This window comes from Opisthorchis viverrini, assembly GCF_000715545.1.
Source record: "Opisthorchis viverrini unplaced genomic scaffold opera_v5_58, whole genome shotgun sequence".
In the NCBI taxonomy this organism is placed as follows: Eukaryota; Metazoa; Platyhelminthes; class Trematoda; order Opisthorchiida; family Opisthorchiidae; genus Opisthorchis; species Opisthorchis viverrini.
This window is the reverse complement of record NW_008751716.1, coordinates 50,250-70,197: the sequence shown is the minus strand read 5'-3', so window position 1 is coordinate 70,197 and position 19,948 is coordinate 50,250. Positions and strand designations below refer to the sequence as shown.

Sequence of the window (19,948 nt, the reverse complement as noted above, 5' to 3'; positions counted from 1 at the left end):
AAATCTACTGTCAGTGTGCCATGAGATCAACAAAATCCATGGATACAATAATCTCTTTTATACGCGTCTACGAAGTTATCCACTGCCCACCTCTTAGTTTACAACTTTACGTTCCTGAATGACAGCAACTCGGCATGGCCAGATATCCTCAAGCCATGGAATTATTCTTCAGTGGCGGACGAATGTCTGTGAAAGAAAGTATATGTGAAAAGCGGAGAACACAACGGACACGAAACTCACCAAAATGTCACTAAGTTTCGTGTAATCAGGGTGAATGACACGATGCAATTCAATCAATTCGTCGCAGACTTCAATGGCCCGTTCCCAATCAGTGCCTCGTTTGAGGTATTCAAGCGCACCGAGCAACAATTTCTCGCGCAGACTACGTGAGGACGTTGCATCTCTGCAGTACTGTTGCGAAATGTTACTTGTATCGACCGGTTCATCGGACCACTGAAAATACGCGGACAAACAGGTTGAGTAGTGCGGAAAAATGAAGAAGTGAATAATGGATGAACCGGTTGAGTGATAAGCCTCCGGGTTCCGATCAATGAAACGAAATTAGCCGGGAATATAGCAAACTCAACTAACTTCATTGTTTAACTACGTGATCGAGTTTACTATGTAGCCAACTAAACTTGTACATTGTTCAATAGTTCGGTTCAGCGGAAAGGTAAGTGTGTTAGCAGGAATCCACGCGGATCCCACTATACCGCACGTCTTTAGGCGCTGCTACGGCCGAGAAGCCTGGCCCGCTCGAGGTTGGGCCAAAATTCGGGACGCTTGCCGGTCCGGCATCAAGACGAGATCTGATTGGTCAACAATCTGGACCCAACAGCCAATCATGACCCAGTATTGGCCAAATGCCGGTTGCCAATGGAGCTCCAGAACGCGTCAGAAATTCCAGAAAGTTATAGCCGCTTACGTTATATATACGAAGCGCTGTACAACTGTTCCTGATTTCCTTTTGGGCGTTAATAGACCTTGTGCACCTTTGGTGTTTGTTTTGACGTGAACGCTGGCTTGGGAGGCTCACACCGAGAACTAAGCTGAGGAAAATACAGTTACAACAAGTGACCGCGAAGGACGACTGTCCTGAGCTGAAGACTGGGGAAAGACAACATTCAGCATATAATAAATGCATTTAGATCGATCAGGAAGCATTAATTCAGCACGACACTTGAGCTAGGGTAAGTATGTATCTAAGCTGGTACTTTACTGTTGCTCAGAGGAGCAAGACAAGGAAATCCACCATCCACTACTGATGATAATTGTACCAATAATTATAGTAATCATAATAACGATAGTGGCCGCATCTTCTCTAGTCTTGAACTACGATTAGATTACACACACAAGGGATGCTGTATTCTTTCAAGCAAAGCTTATACTTGGACAATCATTTCATCTAACGCGCATCCACCATATTTGAACCGCCTCCCGTACGAATGTAAAGAATAAATTAACTGGTAGACAACACACAGCCGTTCATTCATCTTCTACACACATCGTCAAGATAATGAAAACCACCGCCAAGTCAACACCATTAATAAATGTAATAATCGGAACGGGCAATCCATTTAATCTAACACTGTTCAAAGTACAATCACTGAAGCCCATGAGGAACACTCGCCAAAATTATTGCTTCATTTACCACCAACATCCAAGCATACTAGTCTTGCGTCCGCCTCAACGAACTTCGACTGTCAGAGAATGCAAAAGGTGCAGTAGCAGGAAAGGCTGATGTACGGATTGCGCTGAGCATGTTGACCTCTTCGGTAATGTCTAGTTGGTTTCCAGCAAGCAAGAGAATGTGCTGTTCATTTACAGAGTCGGTTCAAGGCAGAAAAAACTGTGTAGAAACAGACGTCCCTTCCGTACTGCAACAAAGGGGCCTCTAAAATTCAGCAGTGATTTAATTTATTGCGAAAGTCCAGCAGTACAAACGTGATGTTGGCGTAGGGATGAATGCTCAGGTCGGGAGGCTTGGCTTGAACGACAGCAGCCTTGGCGGCCTGTGTGATATGACAATGGCGAGCGCCTACTACCATACCGTATGGACAAACGTCTGTTCATTGCAAGTATCACCCGTCGGCATGTCACCTGGCGCCATCCCCCGGTTAACTCTGTAAACAAATTGATCACAATAAGATAGGCTTAATGGCGACGCTGTGGGCAAGATTGTCGACAGTTTTGTAGTAGTATTGTAGTACTGCAAACTCGACCCTTGACGAGTGGTCCAGGTTCGTTCAAGCTGCTCTTATCTTTCCAATCCGGAAGGAAATATCACCCTTGGTTAGACTGATAAGGCCGTCCAGGTAGACAAATTTGTCCACTATCTCAATCGGTTCATTCGCGAGCACGAAGCGAGGGTTCGAGTCCACCCATCCTTACAGCAGCACTCTACACAGGGGTGAAGTACATAGCACGCCATGAGGCAGGATTATTTAGATTTAATACCTTTTTGCATCCCGACGTCGTCAGATACAACTTCTGTGAGTGGATGTCCCGGGGGCATTTCGACCCTACAGTCATTGTAGATTAACAGTGCTTTCCATGATCATATCAATGACGAAGTTAAAGAGGACGGATGAAATGGGACAGCCTTGCATGAGACCACTTGATGAAATGAACGCAAGTGAAAACTTCTCGAAGGATTTTACATGTCCGCGGGAGTTGACGTACATCGCCTTAATGAGGGTCAAGAACTTATGGGAGATACCTTTGCTCCACAGACGCTGCCATAAAGGTTGACGGTCCACAGAGTAGAAGGCAGCTTTCATGTCAAGGAAGGCCACCATTGTTGGTCTCTGAAAGCAGCGTCGCTGTTCTGGAATCTGTCAGAGAGTAGAAATGTGGTCGACGCATTTTCCTAAAGGATGGAACCCAGTTTAGTTTCGACTGATCTGTCTCTCCCTGTCGTTAATAAACCTTCGAAGGATGGGAGCAGACAGCACCTTCAATGCCACGGTGGTTTCCACACAGTGCTCGTGTACTCTTTTTGAACACACGAATAGCTGTCTACGTGCTCCATTCTGCTGACAGTTCCTTTTCACTTCATACAGCGCCAGTGAGTAAACACCACCACATCAGGTAATATCGGGCAAGGATGCCCATTTTCTTCAAGTTCGTAATCGATATGTCGCTCGGACCTTCTTCACCTGCTTCTAACAACTTGGGGGATCGAAATAGTACGGAAGCGTTCGCTCACGATCAGTAAAAACGCGGACGATATTGGACCAGACCTCTTAGAAATGGAAACTATTTTGAATAACCCAAATAATTGTGGTACACAGTTTGGTAGGCGCTTCAGACCTGCAAAGTTTAAAGTGCTAAGGCAAGATTGATGTGATGCACAGTTAAGGGGCCGCTTTTGTTTGCGGAATTGCTGCGGAGTTGTAACGAAAATCGAAGCTGAAAGAGATTCACGTCGTAGTAGGGGGGAAATCGATGTTCGAGAGGCAGTGAAATTCACACCACAAATTCTGTGTTACCTAACACCTTGAGCTGGAACTTTTACTTTGTGGTGCAAGTGCCAACCGTACCTGTACCGGGTGTCGCTCAGCTGGTCGGCAATCAAATCCCATATACAACGGAATGACACGTGAGGGATATTTCGCGAACAGCTAAAACAACAGAACCGGACCAAAGTTAACAACAGCAGCAGTTTATCAAAAATAGAGAACACCCGTGTGTTTTGCACAGCAGAGAAACAATCAATAGTACAGCAATGGGACTTACCGAGTAGAATTTGCTGATGGCCTGTAACGTGTAACCACGTTCGGTGTCGTTACCACACTGTGCGTGAAGGCTTTCCAGGCGAAACAAGTAACGAAGAGTCATGTCCTGCCGATTGTTTTTTTCGTACACGCACTTGAATTAGAAACGCAATAAATAATCACATAGTCCTGTTTCCCGAAAAAATGAATCACTGACTAGAGCCACAGGTCACACCAAAAATAGGCGTTAGAGCAGTCCTACCGCTTCTATCACAGCGGTAATCTAAACAATGAAGCCACAATCAAGGTTAAACAAGCTAAAATAGAAATGTTACCGAGCTGCAGACCGCTTCTAACAACCTAGATAGTGTTCGTTTTAAAACATAACGTGGACTTTGTGCAGCACACAGCTGGAGAATACCATAAACTAGAGGTGCAGAGAAACCGAGTCGACTCCCGTTAACACCAGCCTGGTTCACAAGCGAGTAGAGCAACGAGTTGAAGCGAACTCGGGGACCACGGCTGCACCCTGTATCACAAGAAGGGCGAAACCGGTCACAGGCTGTTCAAGAGTTTTCAGTAACCTTATAAAGTAATGTGTTTTGTCAAGATAAAGGCTAAAAAGATCTTTATTAAAACTGAATACGATGACATAATAACTGGCAACTCCTCACATGGTTGAGCATGAAACTACCTGATCACCCCCTGAATAATAAGTGGTGATAATCGTCCAGCAGTGACACGAGGGCTGAGATACTACCAAATTGCCCAGGCTTAGACGGGAGCAGTCGAGATGCCGAGGTGAAGTTCGAACCTCGGACCTTCAGGTCATTTAGTTTGCGCCTTAACCACTGAGTCATCTCGAGCCCCCGACAAGGATATAGGATTAGTGATTTTTCAACCATAACTCTACAACACGAGATGTTCCTCAACCCGGTCCACGGGAATTGTTTGAGGTCAGAGAAAATCAAAATGTAACCGAGGTTTGCAGCATAAACAGCCCGCCTCAGAAACAGACATGGTGGTGACGGTGCGATACAGCAAAACGTCAAACAAACCAACACATCCATCTTGTGTATTCATTCGGCAAAAAGTTGTCATGCAACCCAGGACACAAGGATTGATCTGATATCAGGCTGCCAGAGCTTACAAAGAGAGAAATGGGCAAATAAATGAGACCTGGACTCATGGGTTCAAGAACTTGTATATTAGCCCATGATCTGGAAATTCTACTTGGACCTTTGAAGAATATTTAGTAAAGACTACTCCATCGTTCCACGCACGATTGGCCTGCGTATTGTCGGAGTGTGAAGTCAAACTACGATTCAAGTGCCATTCAGGCTGAAAGTTTCGCTCGGATGTCAAGACAGTCGCTTGTCGCATATGCACACCATAAATTCTAATCAAGGACAACGTTGTTTGGAAGCGATGCTTACAGTTTAGGTATACTTGCCAACTCACGAAAGAGATGAACGTTAGTCAACCAATGCTTGAGCTAGAACAGTGCTTACTGAGCGTATAGCATAGGGGACTCCATTCTCTACATTGATAACAGCTAAGGAATAGCGGAAGATGGGTCGATCATTGCCCTAATACAAACAGTAATAATAACTAAAGCAAATACTAACAAGAATAAATGACCAAAAGATGAGGTAACACCTACTCGTAAGTTGTGTAAGGCCAACATCTCGCTCATCTTTGAAGAATGGTTGAAAAACTCGCCGTAGCTGACTAGGACTTTCACCTGTCTGATCAGGTCAGTTACCAGCTGACGTCTTGTCTCATCCAGCGGGACCATTGTGGTCTTGGTGTCATTCGTAAGCTCATGACGAGACTGCGCTAAGCGATCTTCCAATGTGCGACACAAATCTCCCGCAAAAGTTACACCGGCCCACGGCATCACCCGATCTACCTCGCTAACGAAATTACGTTCAACGAAGGCTGGAGTTGCACAAATTGCTTCAAAAATAAGATTGACACAGCTGGTTCGCATGCCTGGAAGGGGAGAGAATATACACGGAGAAAAAGAGCATTAAAAGCGTGGTGGACGTCTGCTCAAAGTCCTAGTGACGATAGAAGATCGGACGGAAAATAGGACAGTTGTCTTCCTCCTAGGGAGGCCATTACCGAGGCAGTCTCTCCTTATATTGGATTCACCACAGAACTAGTTTAAATAGCTCAACTAATGGTGGTCGGTGAAAAGCGAGGCAGCCTGTAAGACCAGCTACAAGCCGATGAGTTCATCGTGATCATGATTGGCTGTCGGGCACGTTACACATCATTATATCATGTTCCAAATCCTAATATATAGTGAACAGAGCTACTGCAACTAAGGTAGTTCCACCACAAACAACGTTTGTGGCATTCCGAAGGGACTGGACCCTATAAAAAAAGGCAATGTTTTCTCCTGGGCACTAAAAATGGCATCACAGCCGAGACAATAGCGGGTTTGTCAGTTATTTTATGCTACTGAAAGAAAGAAAGTAGTGCGTGGCTGAAATAATTAATCTGAAGTTGAACACAATGAATATGGTAATATTTCAAGAAAGACGCTTGAATAGAGGCCACTCTTAGAAATGGCGACAGTAAGCATGCACCGTCAGATTTCTACCGTATTTCCTATCTCTGGAGAGGGTAAGCCCAAGTGCGTGAAGAGTTTGCGTCTTTGTTTATGGGAGAGAAAATTCTAATGAGGTTTGTTATCTGTAGAAAATTGAGCTTAACTCACCTTAGACGCATGTTTCCCTGTTTACCGAAAATATAAAACATTTGAAAGAGAATAATCTCGTTATTTTTCGCTCCCCAGGGGCGTTGTGTCAGAGAAGATAAGTCCTACCCATAACATAAAATAGTTATTATTGGTTCAATGTGCTATTCAATCAAAGCAGGGTGTTGGGTTAGCCACTTTCTACCTTGGTGCGGATGGAATGGCCATTATGGGCGCCAGATCATCCCAATCTCCTGAGCAGTTGCTCTGTCCGCTAAAAGTACCTGGTTTCGAACAGTGTGTTCCTTTTATCCACCTCGTTAGAAGTGACAGGGAACATGGGCTGCGATAAGTCACGGTTTCTTTTACTCTATGTAGTCGCAAGCGTAAAAGGGATGGGCGGTTACTGTTTGCGTAGTACAGACGACCTGAGTGAAACGGGGTTCACCTTATCAGTTTTTGTGCGCAGAGTTCTACTTACCACTAAAAACTTACCGTACGTGTTGCGTACCCAATTTCTAGTCTATATCACGGTTACTGTTTGCGCAGTACAGACGATCTGAGTGAAACCGGGGTTCACCTTAGCAGTTTTTGTGCGCAGAGTTCTACTCACCGTATGTGTTGCGTACCCAATTTCTAGTCTATATCCTAGAAAGCTAGACTGCAGTGAGACCACTTTGTAGAAGCAATCAGACATTTATCGGGAAAGAAAGATGTTAGAAGAATTGGAGATGGAAGGTCTAATAAGAGGGAGGGAATCATAAGTCTCAACGCGACGACTTACTAGGCAGCGGTAAAGTAGCCATATCAATCACAGTGGGTAGGAACATTGAAACGTATTGCTGTTTTATCGCCTCATCAGAATTCGGCACTGCAAGAGAAGAACGGCGAGCGAATCGAATAAGCCTTGATAGCAAAGACAGGCAAATTATGTCGAAATTAATCGGCACTTATTTTGTACACTGAGCGGGATTACATGGTTTTGTCCAAAATATCTATAAAAGTGATGAAAAAAACGAATGCAATCAGGATGGTCACGTGTTTTCGGGAACCATATTCTGTCTTTCTTATCTCAGATTCAAACAACCGATACACGGCACTCAGTAAGGGTGAACAATACGGAGAACGGATAGGTAAGGCTGCTTGTAAGTGGCACATAAGAACCTGTGTGGATGGAAACAATGGCCACAACAGTTATACTCAGTTGTAAGCCATGTTGGTCAAGTAGGTAGTATGGAAACGTGGAGGAAAACTCATTGAGTGTGTCGGGTTACGAAGCACGTATTGCATCTTGTAGAAAATCGATTGATGAGCCGCTGACTGGGTGGGAACAGAGCTCGAAATAGCTCATTGGTTGAGGTGCGAATTTACTCGCAGGAAGATCTGTGACTCGAACCACATCGCCTTCTCCTCTCTAGGCTTGGGAAAACTGGCAGTATCTCAGCCCTCGAGTGGCATCGTGGCTATGCACCGAAAGGGTGTTACATCTGCACGATTGGACGGAAAAACGATCAAAATGACCTTATGTTCTTCAAGGAACTGGAACACTTGGCCAACCTTAGGGTGGAGCGTCTTAATTGGGTCATACTTTTCGTGTTTTTCACAAATCCCTAGGCAAATCGTCGCATGGATCTCTACTTTGCATGTATGAAATTGGTGAGCGTCATAAAGAGTCAGGCTTAAGGTCATGTGATCCCATACAACCCATGTTCGAAACCACCTCGAGCATCAAACACAATTATTTGTTTTCAACATTTCGCCAGAAGACTGATCGGAAGTGTTACGGATAACCAAAGTTGGGAAGTCGCGGAAAAAGTCGTTAGAAAGGCTTCACCTCAAGAAAATGGCCATATCTAGTAATGCTCACTTATTAGCTACCTAGTAAAGCTGCACTTCTCATTTGAATAAAAAAGTACTGAAACGATTTTGCTCCAACATGGTTGGTTAAATAACGGGATAGATAATGAAGTTCTTCGACTCCAGAGCTAACCTAGAAGTGTTCCCATAGGAGGTCGTGGTGTAGTGACCTTTACCAGCCGAATGTAGTCGAATCGTCTTAGGTGTTGTAAATTGGAAATTACCAATAATGAACGGTACCTCGGTTTTCCGGTGCGGATTAGGGATATCAGTCACTTATCGGTTTATCATTCCGGTCGATATCTAGTTGTCCCTAATATTTTGCGTCTGATACGAAGCTGTTCGGTGATTTAGAGATTTGGTTTTATTTTTATAAAGTCAGTGGTTCTGTAGTAGATCCAGTTGAGCTAAAATGACGCTCAATTAGACGTTATTTTCGTGAACACTCTTGAGGAACTTACCGTCTAGAAATAGAGGGCACACAAGGGGCATGAATGGGAAGAGCTGAAATCAACCATAGCACTGTATTGATATCATAATGAAACCTGTAAACAGATGTTACCAAGGGAGTAGAGATACACTGAGGCAACTGTGAGGTAATCGATCACTGGCAATCCGGGTGGAACTCATGATTAAGTTTGTCTACAGATAAGCTTGATCATGAAATTCACTATTCAGACGGGAACAGGTTTTCTCTAAGTCCTTTTCTATTTCAGATTCAGGTAACTTTTGTTGACCCGGGGGAGATTTGTGTAATTTTACGAAGTACGAGACCTAATAAGACTACTCGTTCTGGTGCACCGTCTGTCACCTGAGGGGTTCCCAACGTGCTAGCCGAATAGTCTGATGAACACTTGTTTTCCAGAACAATATCGGGTTGTTGGAAATCAGGCCGCATAAGGCCATTTCCAAAGGTTCCGGGTAGCAACATAGCTATGCTCGGAAACTTGCGATTCGTACATAAGTATTTGAGTTTAACATTGGATACTTCACGGAGAAGAAGGAACAGCCCGACTTGCGATGATCATAAACCTATTATCCTCTGGATTATCTCAGGCGTCTTTCAGGGGTGCTTACTTCTCTTGATACATGAGAAATTCTCCCAAAATGAGGTCATCCATACACTGCAATTCTGCTGATGATTTTTTACCGCTGGTTCTTCGAGTTTGGTTAACCTTCAAGATGGAATGGGTCCGCCCACTGCTTCCCCCTCGAAAAAAAACGAACGTTAAAGTCTTAGGATAGCCTGATTCACACAGTTTCTTCACGCTATTACCCAGCACATCCCTAGACGCTATTCAGTCTAACATCAAGGCAACAAGTTGACTTTGTGTGCCCCAAGTTCAGAAGGCTTTCTGCTAACTCTCTGAGGCTGACTGCTCAATCTCACGATAGCCTGTTCAAAAATTTATCGCTTTTATTATTCGCCTACAGTCTTTTGTCCAGAAATGAAGGCAACTATTTTCTGTTTTTTTTTGGGGTCCCTAAACTTTCATCCACTAAACGTTGTTGGCTTTCTGGTTGATTAAGACACATCATCGATAGCATGACATCAGTGTTCAACACCGATGCTTCACTGCCGTATGACGTGATGGATTATGCACAATGAATTTTTCAAATCCACTTCAACATTCTGCACATCCCCGCGATTCAAAATACAATCCCGTAGTACAGTAACTTGTACAAATAGCACAGTGGTCTATTTAGCCCACCCGTTAATACACCATCAGAAAGTCATACACCTCTTTAATCAGCAGACGCTTTGAGAACTGTCATCCAAACGCCTCTCCTCTACATTTAACGCATTCCGGAATTTCATTCGGAATTCCCCAAAGTGAAATGTTGTAAATCCACCCTCTGAGTGCACAAACCTTTCATTGACTCGACCGACTTGTCTTGAAATGTTCCAGTAGCGCACCCAAGGAATCTTGTTGCACTGCATTCGAGGATTTTGAACAAGGAGGGCAGTTATATGAATCATTTCATCAGAACCAGAAACATGATAGGAATCAGTAGCGTCCGAAACTCCAGCGCAAACAACCTATCACCCGGCAGAGTGGGAAGTTATGCTGCGACTGGTGGCATAAATGATCGTGGATGATAGGATGGGTAGGCATGATTGGAATCTTTTGAGTACGTTAAACGGTGCGCAAGATGAGAGGCACAGTATATAAAAACATTATGCATCGATACTCTATTTCTAAATATGTCTTTTGCGAGGAACAGGTGGGTCAATGGATTGTCGATAATGAACTAAGAGGTGCTTGTCTAGACAATCACAATAGACCCAGGAACTGCAATGCAGGTTTTGTCCGGCAAGCTAAAAGGCTTGGAAACACTGTACAGCTGCTTCACTCTTATCGGAAATCATCAGCAGTGCGCATCTTACGACTCTTTGGAAGATTCGGGCACGTAGCTTCTCGGCTAGCGGCTGAAAACTTGACTGTTCGGCTACGGACGGCTGATTAACACGCAATTAGACAGGATATAGCGTTATTCATCCTTCAAACACATGGTCAACTCCTCGAATCAAGACGTCTTAGATAGAAGGTTAACTTGTCGACTGATTTACATTACCTTCTTGGCCTCTACAGCTGCACATTCGTGAAATGTATACTGCTGGTGATTTCCAATAAGGGCTAAACAGCCGTACAGTGCTTCTAAGCTCCTCGGCATCAATTGACCTCACTTGCAGGACGAAATCTCAATCACGCTGGTGCCTTTGAGTTTGTGGTAGTGAGAGGTTTATCCACGGTTGCTTATTATGGTAAAGATTTCGTTTCAATCGGATTAGTGGTCGCTAACAACCGGTAATCAGGATGATAAGGTCTGGTAGTGAATGGTGTCATAAACAACGTTTGACGGACTGTGAAACGTAATTGCTATTCTGCAGGTGGCCTTGAAAGCAACCATAGTCGAGCAGGATGGAATACGATTGGTCAGACCATTAATCGCAGAAACAGTGTGGACAGAATGGGGTCGGGGCTGCGAAAATATGGTTTAAACAAGCAAAGTTGATCGAGATAACGGGTAAGACAGTTGGTGACTCACCCGTGGCACGCCACAAAGAAAGTAGTAGATCACAAGCAGCCTGACGATGATCAACACCTCGATCGACCAAACTAGGGTCCACACGTAGACGAATAACCGAGGGCAAGGCTTCCACGGAGAGATGAGTCTGTGAAACGACAAAACTGGCCAAACATTGTTGAATCATGTACACCAGTTGCATGGTCAACCAGTGGTCTGCTCGAAGTAGCGGCTGTACAGGTTCAGTCTGACAAAAGAAGCCAGGAGTAAAAACAACAAGTGGATAAACATGAACAAAGGGGAAGTGGAGCTTATTCAAACGAGGATACTCTGGTCAGCAATACATATTTATCTTTTATCAACAAGCTGTTTACACTAGGACGAAGAAGACAGTGAACATGTGATTAGTTCAAGTTTCTTTTTGGTCTGATTCCAGCTAGTGAATGTTGGGAAGAAATGCAAAGGCCAACATCGTAAACACACGTACTGGCGGATAGTTTAATAAAATAAACAACCAACAGCTCTGCTTTTGAACATCATACGGACTGACACCTCCAGGTTACCGGACGACTGGAACGAAATTTCTGTCTCGAATTTAAAATCTCATCTAATATTCGGACTCCGTTCTGCGTTCACTCAGTTCAATTTCATTCGTTCTGCATTCAATCAGCGTACTGCAAGTTTTCGAATATATGAATAGTGAGATTTTTAAGCGTGAGTTCTATGCGTTCTCGTGAAAGGCTATGGTGATATGTGAAAAGAATCAAGATGCTCACTCCTTCGAGAAATATGCTTCTTTGCGTATCATATTGGCTTCAAAGGACGACCCCACTGAATCTCTCGTGTATGACACTCTCCACAAAGGCCGCCTAATGTTTCAGTTGGTGCGATATTTGAGATGCCGCGGTACATTTTTTCGAAGGAAGAATATGCGTAAGGTTGTTGCCGAAGGGTTTCCAGCAAACTTATGCGTAAGTTTTTTCGAAGAAAATGCTCAATCTTTGTTGGGTAACACACTGCAGAATTGATGAAAGAGAGAAAGTGCGCGATCATGTACGCGGCATTTCGGTTTAACAATAAGGGAGGTGTGATCGCCTGCAGTGCAAATATACAACACAGCGTCACGGCAGATCCACATCGTGCGGCCTGGTGTTGAACATAAATTACGATTCGCGCTTTAGACCACAGTCAATGCCCCTCGTGGTTACAGCCTATTGAGTTAGCTTGCCACGAACGCTTAGGTTCTTCTTCGACGCTTAATTAGTTGTTCGATTGATGTTTGAAACTCTGTGACTACGCAAGCATGAGCTCCAAATTGACCCATCACACTTCTGCCCAAGCAAAAACCGATCGAAGAATGTCAACGTCACCAGTAAGAACTTAGTTTGATCCCAAAATAGTCCAGATACAAGAGAGTTAGTCTGAACTGACGCACAAAAGACAGTGAACACTGAGGGCAAATTGAGAGTAGACGCTAATCAGACTTCTGACACGGGTCATGCACAAAAGTTAATCACATCACAACATCCGGGGTGTTAGCTCGTGGGTGAAATAAGGATATTCTGTGCCATGCATGGTGCACACTTCGAAAGTTCGCAATGAAGGCAAACTGGGACTTTTTTTCGTAATCACTCTACTTCAAATTCCATTGAGAAACAGTCGAAAAGAACCAATTATCTTTAGACCAAGTAAGTAAACATAATCGGTTTACACTGTTGAACGCGAACAACCAATCAAGGCGTTGGGAATCAATTGTAGGTATCAATGGGACAAATCATGAAAATATTTGCAAATGCGTATAAGCCCAACTACCGCGAGGAAGGACGAATTACGAGGTTTACACAGAAAAACGAATTAACAATTTTTTTAATCGGCTCATAAGAAGTGAACTACTTACCGTGTCCTTTTCAGTCGGGTTTACACTGTGTTTTTTGACAAAGAGCAAATCGATCAATAAATTCAATAGCTGCAATTCAATATCTGATGCAGCCGCCAACATTTCAACCCACGCATCAGCCAACTGGTTCAAACTTTTCCCTCGGTACCTCTCTGGACCTTGATTCATCCAGTGCAGACTTCGGTCGGAAGTTTCTTGAGATAAACGGTTGGAAGGGTAAGATGACTGGAACGAGGATGAGGAAGACGAAGATGTTTGTGGTGCCGGATAGGGCGGTCGTCGATGTATGAGATCGAACAGGGAGCATAGCTCATGAATCACATCGTACAGATCCATGAAACGAAGCTGATTGCATACATTACAGGAGCAGATTGTTGTCACTCCTCCGGATACCGCGGTCTGGCTTTGTGCTGCGCCTGATGGCAACAGAAAAGACAGCCAAGCAGTTCGATCTAACTGCTGCAGTAGAGTTAGGACCACACTTGCCAGACAACCCTGAAGTGAGGAAAAAGCAACAGGGCTGTAGATTGCCACGGAAGGAGCATTGGATCTAAAATTGGGCAATAAAAGCTAACCAAAAATGTATCCAATTGACAGCCTGCGACGGCAGTGGCTTGCTTCCGGCTATTGTCTGGGGACAGTTCAGTCTGGCTACTTTAAGCTCCGTTATTTTCTTTAAAGTCCTCCGATCTCTCTCGTTCTCTCGATAGAGCGCACACTAAAATGAATATTAATTGTGGATAATCACACAGATGTAGCACTACACTAGTTTAAGTTCAAGTTTAGGTATTATAATGTTAAATAAATTCCAAGTTGCCATCTGAAAAGACCAAAGAAGCCTGTAACAACCTGCAACATATATGGTGCTGGTATAACTTCAACTTGAAAGTCAGGGACAGAGTTCGCAATGTTCCAGTGAACTCGGTCCTGTAGTGGGTCCGAAACGTGGCAAATACGATTCGAAGTGACGAAGAGGTCAACACCGATAACATATGTCACCGTTGCATTGACCGCACCGGAAAGGGACAGCAGATCAATAATGTCGCCGTATGTCAGACGGTGTTCAAGAAAAACAACTCGCTCTGAATAGTATGACTAGTCAGAATATATACTAATCTGTTCAAACCACGCTTCACGACTCAGGGCCACCTGTCACATAGGGCCTTTCCCTCCTGGCAAGATGCCCAGTGCAGATGTTTCAGACACAATTAACTGGCTGTAAAATAAGGAGGCCCCAATCGTGTTAGTAACCGCCGTCTACCTGGATGAGATGTAGTGGTGGTAGAAGCAAGTAAAGTCAGTACTCGTCAATTGAACTACCACCACCCAGCCCTAATGAGGACTGGGTGATGTCGGTCGATTAAATTAACCAGTGGTGTGTCATATTCCATGGACACTGTCCAGAGAGATAGAGAGAAAGTAGCTGCCAACACAACTGAGTTTATCAGCTGGGGCTCTCACCCCTTCTTCACAGGTCGCGGGTTGGCCGACCTACAAGCAGCTGAGAAGTCGTCGATTAAATTAACCAGTGGTGTGCCATATTCCATGGACACTGTCCAGAAAGATAGAGAGAAAGTAGCTGCCAACACGACTGAGTTTATCAGCTAGGGCTCTCACCCCTTCTTCACAGGTCGCAGGTTGGCCGACCTACAAGCAGCTGAGAAGTGTCAGCGAGGAAGACAGTCCTCCAAAAGGCAAAGTGGCCCGACATGTATGGCATACAAGGTGTGACTAGAGTCTCCTCAGTATCATGTGAGGCATTTTAGCAGTACTGATCGACGGTTTCGCCAGGCCTGAGTATAGTTTGGGGACATATGTGGTCAGACGTGGGAAACTGGTCTTATTTTATGTGCACATAGGACATACCTAAGTGCGGGTTGCAGCGACGGATATCTCGAGAGGTATACTAGTTCGATGGGCATAGGAACTCAATGAATCAAGTGAAACTCACCAAAATGGGAGTTAATCGCTGATGAACAAAAGATGGTTTGGATTCCATTGGGCGTTGAACGCGCGTCTTAGGTAAGTATACAGTCCGACGGGATGTCATTTGGGGATCTGGAACATCGAAACAGTCTAATCGGACAGACGTGTCCTCTCGCTTGATGAACAAGTAGACACGAGCTAACTGTTGCAAACACCAACGCAGAAACCCATTTGTGATGAGCAACTCGTGAAGCTCCACAGTGGTTGTGCGCCCCGATTCCATCACTGGCGTTTCGATATTTTCGGAACAATCATTCTCGTTGTCCTCCTGAGTTTCCGCAATGTTTGCCTGGATTACCCGACTGACGAATGATAAGAGGAGGTCACACCATGTCTCCACTAACAAATTCGTCTCTGTCCGTCCGGGTACCAGTTCCTAGAGAAAGAGGGAAGACAAGTCAACGCGCTGGATAGGATCAGAAACCAAAAGGAGGCGAACTGAAGAAAGGCACAATGAATATCTCTGGAACCTTTAGACTACTTAATCGACCAAAAGCTGCAGCGAAAATTATGAAACTGTGTTGGAAATTAAATAAACACGTGTGAAGACTTAAACACCGGTGTAACTGAGCATGTTCAATGATGTTTCCCTCCAGGGGGGTTTCGGAGGTTGATGAAATTCACAAGGCCAATTCCGTTTATGTGGCATGTTGTATGAACCCATCACTTAGTCATTTACTGGCACTCTCTCTTAGATGTTAGTTCACCAATAAGGCGAAACGTGATCATCTTTCATCAGACTGATTTTCCTAGAGCGTTGCGAAACGGACTGCAAACCGCATGAGATTGGAATTGGGGGTTTCTGAAGAAGATTTGGATGGCACTGGCCCTCCTAGACGAAAACGAAGAGGGATCAACAGCGAATAAAATCACTCCTGAAAAAAAGGACAACGGAAAAGGAGGAAGATTCTATAGGGTTCTGGAGGTATTCACCTGTTCAGGTGTTTCACATAAGTTGGGAGTGAAACGAAGAGCGCGTGAACAAGTGGCAAGTGGTTTAGCATGGGAGGATGTAGTAGAAGACGTAGCAGACAACCTCAAAAGAACTTCCAGTGGGATTCCTTGTACAGACTATGGAGGTTTGGTGAAAAAAGATGAGCCGATAGCCCGGCAATCACCGGCAAAAATACAACAGGTAGATGGACCGTTGATTAGACAACAGTCACAGCAGGTACGCTGACGTAGCCAATACTCTTCAACTCCTTGTGCTACCAGCTAAATACACAAAAAGAAAGCAATGTGCTGTTACCTTGGATAGTATTTCCGCAAAGTAGGTGGTCAAACTTTGTTGTACTGTAAAGAGGAGAGTTTTCCGCGGCTCGGGTTGATCGAACAGTTGTGACAGAATGATCTTTTCAAGTAGTTTGTGATTCTCTAATCCACAAGACTCCTGGGCGCGTGTGCCCATCAGTCTCAGTAACCAGTTGGCAAGCTTTATTGCAGGGTAGACTGTCAGGAGATCTTTGAACACTTCTGGAATACAGTGAAGTAGGATAGTCTAAAAAGATGAAGAATGGGATGAGTAGAAATAAGAAGCCCGTTCCACGTAGCATCAACCAGGATACAAGGCATGGTTAGGTAAAACAAGTAGGTAGTGCATCGATATTGCACACGATCACAAACGCTCTAAAGTAAGGAGCAGCATAGAGAAGATGGAACTCTAGTTTGATACCGTTATTTGTTGCTTAAGAGTAGGCTCAAAACTCACCAAGGATTAGTATTCAAATCACTTCCGTCTTCTCCTTATTCTGAGCAATTTTTCTGGCTAGCCCACAACAAAAAACGAGAAGCGCCGGACTCAATTTTCTCTCCTATCAGCTCCCATCAGTTAACGAACTAGCTAATTAACTCAGTTCAGCCCGTTAAACATCCTTGGTTATACCGGGACCCGAACTCCGGATATCCGACACGCGACGCCAGTGTATTAGCACCACTAAATCAACGCAAGCTGGATGAACTAGTTAAACTGAACCGGCCGGTATTAGCCCAAGGACATCGCTCTACTTCCATGAATCATTCTTCTACCTTGCACAGTCGTTCTGGTTAGTTCGAATCAATTTCAACCGCCATTTGCAGCTGATGCTCTGGCATAATGCCAGAACATCCTTCTGTCATATCCAATCAGCCTTCAGGGTGATGACCGACTAGAAGAGACGGTTCATTGTCCCTGAAACAGTGGGATATCATAGACAATAAAAATGCAATGAAATATAGCGCATATTCGTTGCTAAGAGATAATAACCCGTTTAGTGGGTAGGTTACAGAGCAAGATGAACGGACGGTCACAAAGCTTACCCTCATTTGTTGGTCGTTGGCCGATGATATAACAGCAATGGCTTGTTCAAAAAATAAGTCAACTTGGTAGATGAAACCATCAGGCGATTCTTTGTCAGGCTCTATGAAGTCGGTATCCGAAATAGTCTTTTCATCTCGAAGCTCCAGTTGCTTCAGGGTGTTTGAAGGGAGGGGTAAAGGACAGATAACGTCACGATAAAGAGGGCTGTGGTGGCGTAGATATGTCGATGCAATCTATTCACAAACAACGGTTCTTTTCGCTGAAAAGATCCACTTCCGAAAATGACCATGAGACTGATTGGCAATGTATCACCAGTGAGAGATAACGATATGCTCAAAAAACCCATAGCATGCTTTTGGACTTTCTAACACGAACTGTCTTGGATTTACTGTACGAAATCTGAAAGAGAAAATTCCACCACTGGGAGTCTAGTCTAATAGGCTCCCTTAACTTCCCTGAGGGCAGGGCTGCTTGTTTCTTTTGAGTTCTTTATGTACCTGTAGTAATATTTTCTTCTAATAAGAAGTCAACCACATCGGCGATAGCGTAATACTGATAGTTCAAGAGTGAACGTTCGAGACGGTATCAGTAAATGGTTATAAAAATATCATAAAGTTAGGTGAAAACAATAATATAACGGAATACCGAGGTAAATATCACTCATCAGTGTCCAGCGATCACAAAAAAGACTGGTAAAAATTTCCTATGAAAAGGCAACACCCAGCTGCATATGAATTAAGGCTGTCGTATCCTTACTTGCATCATCAGGTTAACGATGAAAATATGGAGGATGGTGATCTGGTCTCAGGTTTTCCTCCGTCACATTTGAGGAGGGAACAGGGAACATGCATTATTCACGCAAAATGCACATGGGTCATTCAAATGAATGTGGAATTCGAGGAAAAAATCCAGCTGTTCACAACTTTGCTGGAAGCTGTGTGCGGGCACTGGGCTGCACAACAACTTGTGCAATCGAATTAAGGGCATTACAAAGCATGTCCACAAGGGGTTTCAATCATCCATTCCATCTGCAGGATTCCTCATCATACCACTAACTGCACTTATTACAGCTAGGTACCAACCGAACTCGGTGTAAATAGGGGCCTGACCACTGGCGGTATAGAACTTCAACGTCATTTTATCTGATCTCCCGTGCAAGTGCGTGGATTGCTGAAACCAACCGATGGGCACTGAATGCACCAACGGGACAAACCGACAAGGGAGTACTGATGGAACGTAACCTGAAAATATAAGGTCTTGAGAGGAAGACCCTTGAGATGATACATATCGAATCGGGTCTCTCAAACTCTATCTACTCGATTGGCACAATAAATCTAGAAAAAGTCCTCACGAGCTGCGCAGATGCTCAATTCAACGGAAATTATTTCATCGGAAGAATGGATGATATTTACATTAAATAGACGGCGTAATAGAGGGCAAAAGGTGGTCACACAAATCCCTCAAACGCCAAACAGTAAAGATTCTAAGGAAAGACTCTGATGGACATCAAACGCTCAGGATATGGAGAACGCTTTTGTTACGGGAAACGGCCGTGCTCTATATCAGCTGATACGATCGACTGGCCCTAGGAAAGCAACGGTTGGCGAAAGATAAGCGAAAAAGATGGCCCATTAATTCACTCCCAAAACATATCGAAAACTCGGGTCAGTAGGTACCGATTCCGCAGAATGATAAGATTTGACATCTTATCGTCTAGCTAGCAGAGCGTTCATGTGTTGGTCTATCGATGAAGCTGACGGACTACTTAAGAGTCAGTTTTTTTTCTAGACTAAAAATTGGAAAACAAAACGGTCCAGAAGCCCAGCAGATTCAAACGAACCAATATGACGATGCTGCCTTTAACTGGTGTGCTGACCACCTCTGAGTCATGGAGCTCAAAGCAAGCGGGTGAACTTATGTTGATTTTCGATGGTTCTAAAAGTTAGGAAGAGCCTACAAAAATTCCTGCTCTGCAAAAACTTTGAATCCATTCTTCATTTGGCTGAGTAAAAATTCACTATCGAGTCAATGGTTGCGACATCTCAGTGTTAAGCGACGGTATCCAGAAATCCAAACCCGGTGCACTCCAGTGCCCATAGGATTAAGGAATTCGATTTTCAATCACAGTGAATCAGTTAGGTGAACATTCTTCCTTGGGATCACAAGTGGAAAGTCCAATCTAGGCGGTACGACGCTAAACGGAATGGAACAATTCATGGAATAACAATACGACGAATATGTTTTATGTGTCCCGAGGCTCATAGTCTGAAAGTACAAATTGTCTAGCGTGAAAAAACTGCAGAAAACTCTTGAGTCAGTCACAAGATGTCAGCGACCAGATACACGTTTGTATCCACGTATGAACTAATAGTAAGCGACCTAGGTATAGTTTGGAAGGTGCTGCCGGTATAAACGCCCTAGTAACACCCCGGTCCGCACATCAAATCACCGCTCTTCAA

At 44.2% G+C, this 19,948-nt stretch overlaps 1 protein-coding gene across 1 annotated transcript in view; it reads right to left on the bottom strand.

Moving 5' to 3' along the window:
- Nucleotides 1-19,948, bottom strand: part of T265_03901 (hypothetical protein) — a gene marked incomplete at both ends in the record, with an annotated part of 61,218 nt that overhangs the window by 18,270 nt on the left and 23,000 nt on the right. The window contains 9 exons of the mRNA XM_009168502.1: nucleotides 241-453; nucleotides 3,739-3,870; nucleotides 5,380-5,711; nucleotides 7,208-7,294; nucleotides 11,332-11,557; nucleotides 13,208-13,702; nucleotides 15,159-15,569; nucleotides 16,443-16,691; nucleotides 17,489-17,638. Coding sequence (XP_009166766.1) covers nucleotides 241-453; nucleotides 3,739-3,870; nucleotides 5,380-5,711; nucleotides 7,208-7,294; nucleotides 11,332-11,557; nucleotides 13,208-13,702; nucleotides 15,159-15,569; nucleotides 16,443-16,691; nucleotides 17,489-17,638 — 2,295 coding nt within the window. The remainder of the gene's footprint in view (nucleotides 1-240; nucleotides 454-3,738; nucleotides 3,871-5,379; nucleotides 5,712-7,207; nucleotides 7,295-11,331; nucleotides 11,558-13,207; nucleotides 13,703-15,158; nucleotides 15,570-16,442; nucleotides 16,692-17,488; nucleotides 17,639-19,948) is intronic.